At 43.4% G+C, this 7,372-nt stretch overlaps 1 protein-coding gene across 2 annotated transcripts in view; it reads left to right on the forward strand.

The window, feature by feature from the left end:
• Positions 1-6,965, forward strand: part of Gmcl1 (germ cell-less 1, spermatogenesis associated) — a 39,181-nt gene extending 32,216 nt beyond the window's left edge. The window contains exons 13-14 of one of the 2 annotated variants that reach the window (XM_059258131.1): positions 407-494; positions 802-920. In XM_059258131.1, the coding sequence (XP_059114114.1) occupies positions 407-494; positions 802-891 (178 nt within the window). In that variant the 3' untranslated portion in view covers positions 892-920. Of the gene's footprint in view, positions 1-406; positions 495-801; positions 921-5,638 lie in introns of those variants that run through there. The other variant, XM_059258130.1, reaches the window with a different exon arrangement.
• Positions 6,966-7,372: the final 407 nt, after the last annotated feature.

Genomic DNA, 7,372 nt, shown 5'->3' on the forward strand with positions numbered 1-7,372 from the left:
CTAAATAGTAAGCTTCATATATGTGTGTGTCTCACCATGGTGATGACAGGTCACTTCAGAGTTGTTTTTATACAATAATTAGAATAACACAAATTAGAAGTCTGAATAGAGTTAATTTTAAAATCCTTTATAAAGGACTCACTCCTGTAAGTAGTAGAGGTAGAGGCAGGAAGATCATGGTTCAAGGCCAGTCTGAGCTCCATAATGAGACCTGTTCCTAAAAACCAAGGGTTGGAGCTGTAGCTGTGTTAACATTTGCCTAGCATGTCCAGGGCGCTGGGCTGGGCTCAGTCCACAGCACTGCCAGAAATAAGGCTTCCAGGGATATAGAGGGAAAAAGTAGAATGGGGAAGACCTTGTTTATATTAGTCTCCACGTTAAAATTGTATTTTTTTTTTAATTTTAGATTGCGATTGGCTTCTTTTGACAGTAGTGGAAAACTCATATGCAGTAGAGCAACTGGCTACCAAATACTGACGCTTGAAAAAGACCAGGTATGTGTGCTTGTGTGCGTGTGTGCTTGTGTGCATGTGTGCTTGTGTGTGCATGTGTGCGTGTATGGGTGCATGTGTGCTTATGTGCATGTGTGTTTGTGTGTGCTTGTGTGCATGTGTGCTTGTGTGCTTACATGCATGTGTGCTTGTGTGCGTGTGTGCTTGCCACTTGGCTGCATTGTATGTGTGTTTGGAGTCTTTGAAGCTCTTAAGTAAAACTGACATTAAAATGACAATATTTTGATGTGAAAATTAGTTGAATTTTTGTTGCAAAGTAAAGGTGAAAATATCCTGGTCACTTCTGCAGAGCTCGATTGATTCCAGCACTGTAGACCTGGTGTCCTGGATCCAAAACCATGAAACCCAAAATGCTGTATTAAAATCTGAAGTGTTCTGAGCACCATAGGGAGCAGTCCATCATGAAACAATATTTCCAATAAATGGTGCATACAGTTACTTTGAGTCTCTTTGTATGAATGTATGTATGAAACACAAATGAATCTGTGTGTAGACTTAAGATGTTCTGAAATCTGGAAAAATACAAAGGCTGACAGTCTGGTCTCAAGACTTTCAGATGAGAGCTACTCTACCCTTTGAAACAAAAAGATCCTCTCACCAGGTGGTGGTAGCGCACACCTTTAGTCCCAGCACTCAGGAGACAGAGGCAGGTGGATCACTGTGAGTTCAAGGCAGGTCTAGTCTATAGAGCAAATGCCAGGACAGTCAGAGCTGTTAAACAGAGAAACCCTGTCTCCAAAAACAAAAACAAAACCAAACAAAAGATCATCTGAGGGGAAGGAAGGAGTTGGTGGTAAGGAAATACTTCCTGTGAATATCATCTTCACAAAGCTGTGCAGTGCTTCTTCTATCCTGTACCCGGGAGCGCTTATTCACACTCTCACAGCAGATGTCCTGAAGATGCCTGACAACCCTCTATTGCTCCTGAGTGGAAGAGGATAGACATCCATAACAGTCTCCATATTATCTCTGAAGTCATTGGTCATGTCATCATCCACATGCATGCATAAACTTTGAAATGTTAGGATGAGAAAGTAAACAAAAATGAGAGTGCTAAATGGTGAGGAAATGTGTTTCTTTGAAAAGCCTACCACATTGGTAGGAAGTCCTTTGCTGAGCCCTTACTTCCTCAGGTGGGAGAGCTGGCACTGAGGAGACTCAGTAGCTGTGCCCCAAGGGCCTTAGGGAACCTCCCACCACAGTTCCCTAGCGTGCACTTCCACTCTTGCTGCCCATGCGAAGGGCGGGCACAGCTCATGGCAGAGTGCTGGCCGTGTGAGAGAGGCGCTGAGCACTGTTGCAGATCCACAGAAGCAGAAAGAGACGCAGGCATGGCAAGTCGTATGTGGGAATGTCCTTTCCTTTCTTTCTTTTTTTAGACAGAGCTTCTCTGTGTAGCTTTGGCGCCTTTCCTGAAACTCACTCTGTAGCCCAGGCTGGCCTTGAACTCAACAGAGATCCACCTGGCTCTGCCTCCTGAGTGCTGGGATTAAAGGCGTGCGCCACCACCGCCCGGCCGGAAATGTCTTTTTCAACAGATATGGAATGAGGTCCTTCAAATCCCTGTCTTCCTGCACTGAAATTTCCTGTTGGCCCTGTGACTAAATGAGCAATGTCTGTCCTTACCTTCTGTCTGGAACTTCATAACAAATAGCATCCAGACACCTCAAAGCATCCAGAAAGCTAAAAGGCTCCAGGGCAAGTTAACTACATACCTACTTTATTTGCCTAGTGCTGTTGTGCCTACTGCATGCTGAGTTCTGTTCCTGTAGGGGAGGAAATCCACATGAGCCTGTGTTGGGTTAGCCTAGTAAGAAGCACTGTAGCATGATCCCAGAGCGCTGTGTGATGTAGAGGGAGAAGCCCTGACCCCTGTCGCATTGCTGACGGTAGATGTGATGGCTGACAGTGGAGGAGGAGAAGCCCTAACCCGTGCTTCAAGGTTGAAGATGAGTGTGAGGACAGCTCAGGGAACACTTGGGCTGAAAAAGTGAGCCTAAGAAGCCTCAGGTGCGTGAGACAGGGGCAAGAGAGCTGCTGGTCACTTCAGAACTGAGGGAGGTGGAGCGAGTTCAGTACGGATAGAGCAGGTGTGACGGACTGCAGGGGAAGGCCGGAGGCTTTTGGTTGGTCACTTATGTGTATGTGTTTTCCATGTGTTACAGGTATTAGGCTGGAAAAAACCAGCAAATACCATAATTTAGATTATTCATCTTTACTGGGTAAAAGTTGTCTCTTAATGTTTTTATTATAAGAAATACACATACCCACATGTATTTTTCTATTATTTATTGTGTGTTTATGTGTTTTAGCCTAGACTGGCTCTCACTGGTCGTTCTGCCCCGGCTGTCTGGTCACTGGTAATGCAAGTGTGTACCACTGCTCCTGGCAGCACATGCCTTTCTAATGGCCAGATTGCAGCCCTCTGAGCAGCAGAGGAGAGTACATCCAGTAGAGTATTGCATTCATTCTAATCTTTTACTTGATGTGGAAAGTAAATTCGGGGGCTGGAGAGGTGACTCAGTGGTTAAGAGCTCCTGCTCTCTAGCAGAGGACATGGGTCTGATTCCCAGCTCCCACATTTGGCAGCTCACAACTGTCTGTAACTCTAGTTCCAGAGATCAGATGTCCTCTTCTAACTCTGAGGGCACTGCATACACACGCATATACTCAGGCACACACAAACATGGGAAATAAATAAATCTTTACAAAAAACAAAAGAAAGGAAGAAAGTACAAATTGTGTTAGCTTTAAATTTCACTTGTTGGATTGCTGGTATAATTGGGTTTTTGTTTCTGTTTGACTCCCCGTGTAAACTGATGACTTACATTGAGCAATGTTTGTCACATGTTGCCAGTTTCCAAATCTTTAAGGTGATCAGCTTCTTTTTCCCTCAGTGATTTCTTCTTTTGGAGTGATTCTTATTCTTATTAAGACTGTGTAATTGTCATCAGTACTTTTTTCTGTTCCTTTATGACTTTTTACATTAGATAATGTTTCTTTATCAGAGGGCATGCACTTGGTTTCATTTTAAAACTGGTTTTATCAGTGTCTCTCTAAGCCCTGGCCATCCAGGAGTTCACTATATGGGACATAATGGAAGACTGATCTGTCAGATAGGAGCTAAATAAATGAATAAAGATCCTGGGAGACATTCAGGAGCAAGGATGGGGAGTGAAGGCCAGAGTGAAAGCATACAGGATAGGTGCTCAGAAAGGAGGAATCAGAGCTGTTTCTCTCCTCAAGTCCCCAGTGGAGGTTAGATGGGCTCTCGGTCTAAACACAGGGGTGAGGTGGTGGAGACACTGCGCACAGCAGTGTGAGTTCTTTGTCTGGAAGCAGGCCCTGGTGTGCAAAGAACCTGGGTGTGTGCTGCTGCTATGCACAGCCAGAGTGGACCCTGCAGAGAGCACTTCACCATGCAGGTGTTTCGGTGGAGGCGTACGGAGTAGAGTTTAAAGGTTTGAGGATGCCGGAAGCCATCTAGTGTGTTAGGGATTGGAGAGAGGGATTAATGTAGTTTACTCCAAGACTGATGTGTCCATTGGGCCTGAGACAGTGACATCGGCTTCCTCTTTTCCCTGGAGTTAGCCCTTCGACCTACCTGAGGCCAGTTTTAACTGCACTCAGACCCCTGACATTGGTTGTTTGTTTGGATTTTGTCAGTGCACAGTTGGGATTTTTTTTCTTTATCATCAGTGTGCATGGCTTCAAAGATAATCATCAAGTTTAGTAAATGTGATGTGAAGGCTTAGTAAAGCTGTACTCGGGTCGAAGGGACAGGACAAGTTTGGCCCAAGGCAGAGTGGCTCAGATGTGTGCTGACATTCCTTTTGGCAGCACTGTTTGCCCGTCTGCCAATATGACAGTGTCCTGATTTTACTCCCTGAGATTTTCCTGAATACCACCTTCCCTTTGGGGAGGAGTACAGAGAAATTGTGGGCTATATTTGAATAAAATTTCTATACATTTACCTAAATTTATGTTCTTAAATCTCCCCCCCCCCCCATACAAAAGTTGTACTATTATCGGTGCTAGCACACCTTTAATCCCAGCACTCGGGAGGCAGAGGCAGGTGGATCTCTGTGAGTTGGAGGCCAGCCTGGTCTACAGAGTGAGTTCCAGGACAGCCAGAGCTACACAGTCAAACCCTGTCTCAATCAACAACAACAGCAAAAAGAGCTCTTTAAGCCTACTTTGGTCACTCACATAGTTGATCTGTATAGGAATTGGGCTTCAGACTCTAAACAGTGCTTTTAGTAGTCTCTGAAATGTATAGAATAACATGACCGATGCCTGCAGCCTGTGGGACGTCCCTTGGGGTTAGATGTGGGACCGTCATTTCAGTGCTGCTTCTTTAAGGGTTTACTCTGCTCTCTGGTTCTGGGACAGATCTGTGAAGTCCAGAGAGATCCAAGGCACCAGTGGTTCCCTTGTGGCTCTCACCACCTGTCTTTGGGAGGTTTCATGTGCATAGATGTAGCTGAACTCAAAATGCTTTTACATGATAATACTATGTGCTGTGTTCTAGGCATAGTGGGGTATTTAGATAAGGGCAGGGCTGTGCTTGGTGACGACAGCATCGACTCCCTGCTTCAGTCTAGTGGTCTGTACTGGTGTCTTAAAAACTGAAACCAAGTGAGCAGTTCACTGTGCATAGGGGCTTGTGTGTTGGTTGCTTCAGGTGCTGGGGATTGAAACTAGAGCCTGTGCATGCTGGACTCAAAGTAGTGACGAGCTCAGATAGCACTATGCATGTGCTCTGCCTCTGAGCTGTGAGCCCAGCCTCTGTTTACTCTGTGCTCATAAAATACGCAGGAACTTGATAGAGACTCTTATAAAACTGAAAATAGCTGCCCTGTTGAGTAGCTGGTTCTGTCTGTCCGCTTTAGTCCTCAGTACCATCCTATGAGCCAGGAGCTAAACAGTGAGGGAGCCAAACAGTGAGGGAAATGTGGCTAACAAGCTCATACACACATCTAATGGGCCGGAGTCTACAATTAGAGCTGTGGTGAGTGCTTCATCCCACGCTGCTGCTTTAGTTCATTTCATTCAACAGCTTGACTTAGAAATGTTATAAAACATTGCTGTCTACTTGTCATTAAACCTACCAATCTGTCTTGTAGGAACAAGTGGTGATGAACTTGGACAGCAGGCTTCTGGTCTTCCCTTTGTATATCTGCTGTAACTTCTTGTATATATCACCAGAAAAAAGAACTGAAAGTAATCGTCACCCAGAAAACCCAGGAAACTGAGGCACTCGTCGGTGGGAAGAGGAGCACTTTGAAAACTGTAGGGGCCAGCTTTAACTTACCGGCCTACTGCATTTACATCTAAGGTGACTAACAGTGATGGGCCTTATGAACTTTATGGATGTTGCAGGAGATGTCCTCATCCTCATTACGTTTCTATGCACATATGAAAAAGTATTTTAAAACTAAGAAAGTATCTGTCAAACCATGTATGTTAAAAGGATATCAACTCTCGCTTTAATTTAGTAGCAGTAGAAAATTACTATAGGTAAATTTCTCATTTCCTTGCAACAAAATACAGATTTAATTTTGAGCTTGAATTTTGACCCTACCTAGTGTTAGTGAACTTGACTTTTTCATCTGTAAATGTGTTCCTGTTTTGTTAAGAGAATGCTAAGGGCAGAGTTTGGATGACCAATTATAACTGCTCCTTGAGTGGGTGCCTTTAAAGCTGTCCTTTAGTTCTCAGTCGCTCATTGAGTCTTCGGTTCAGTCTGATGCCTTCCTTCAGTCTCCGCTGCTTTTTCCCATCAGAGCCTTTTCATGGTTTGGGGGACTAGGCTTAGGAACTATTTCTGTTTCGGTTTGATTTGCTTTTGTTTTTGTTTTTTAATCTAAATTTAAGCATTTTTCATATTTTTTAAAACTTTAACTTTCCTACAATTTCAAATGACAACAACAGCAATCAGCTTTAGGACTTGAAATAAACTTGAATAAGGGAAACTGGTTTGATTCTGAGGATATTCCTTCACCTTATGTGCGTGGTCTTGTCTAGCATTCTGTGTTCTTGTTATGAATTATTTATATACAATACTACATTTTCAAACATTTCGTGTTCTACTGGAATTTATGTTCAAATTTTAGTTGGGAATCTTGTTTCCTACTTGAGCTCAGGACTTTATAACCTCTGAACTGAGTGCCTTTGAGTCACATACGCAAACAGATTTTATGGGGAATGTACAGGAGGAGCTGGAACAAAACATTCGTGTTAGAACAACTTATTTTTGTCAAGAAAGTGATGTATGCGTGTCATGATTGCTATGTTGGCTCCTTGTGTTTATGGCTATTTTGAAAATAGCCACTCCCATTTTCCTCCAGTCAGAGGAAGTGCTTTTATGGTTGATGTATGTTTTAGTATTTTTTTAAAATTGGAATCATTTTTATGTATCTGTTCAAATAAAATGCTCATTTGGAAAAGGAATACGCTCCTGTTTAAAGTGGACTCAAAAACCTCACCTAAAACTAGGATTTTCTTTTTTTCTTGAAGTTCAATTTTTTTCCAAGTACTTGGTTCTTTGTATTTCTTTAGTTTTAAAGCAGAATTCTATTAGAGAGTAAGAGAAAAACCAACTGGACTGGAAGACTAAATCTCAGAGGCTTCTGGGAAAAGGAGCTAGGGAAGCCTTGCTCTGAGGCAGAGGGTGAAAGGCCGGCTCAGCTGTGGAGTCTGTGGAGAGGACACCTGGGTCGGTCGGTGGAGCTAGCAGCTTTAGATTTGGCTGCTTGGTTTTTATTTACTCATTTTTATTTATTTGTTTTTGTTCTGTTTTGTTTTTCAAGACAGGTTTTCTCTGTGTAGCCCTGGCTGTCCTGAAACTCACTCTATAG

Source organism: Peromyscus eremicus, chromosome 3 (genome assembly GCF_949786415.1).
Source record: "Peromyscus eremicus chromosome 3, PerEre_H2_v1, whole genome shotgun sequence".
NCBI lineage: Eukaryota > Metazoa > Chordata > Mammalia > Rodentia > Cricetidae > Peromyscus > Peromyscus eremicus.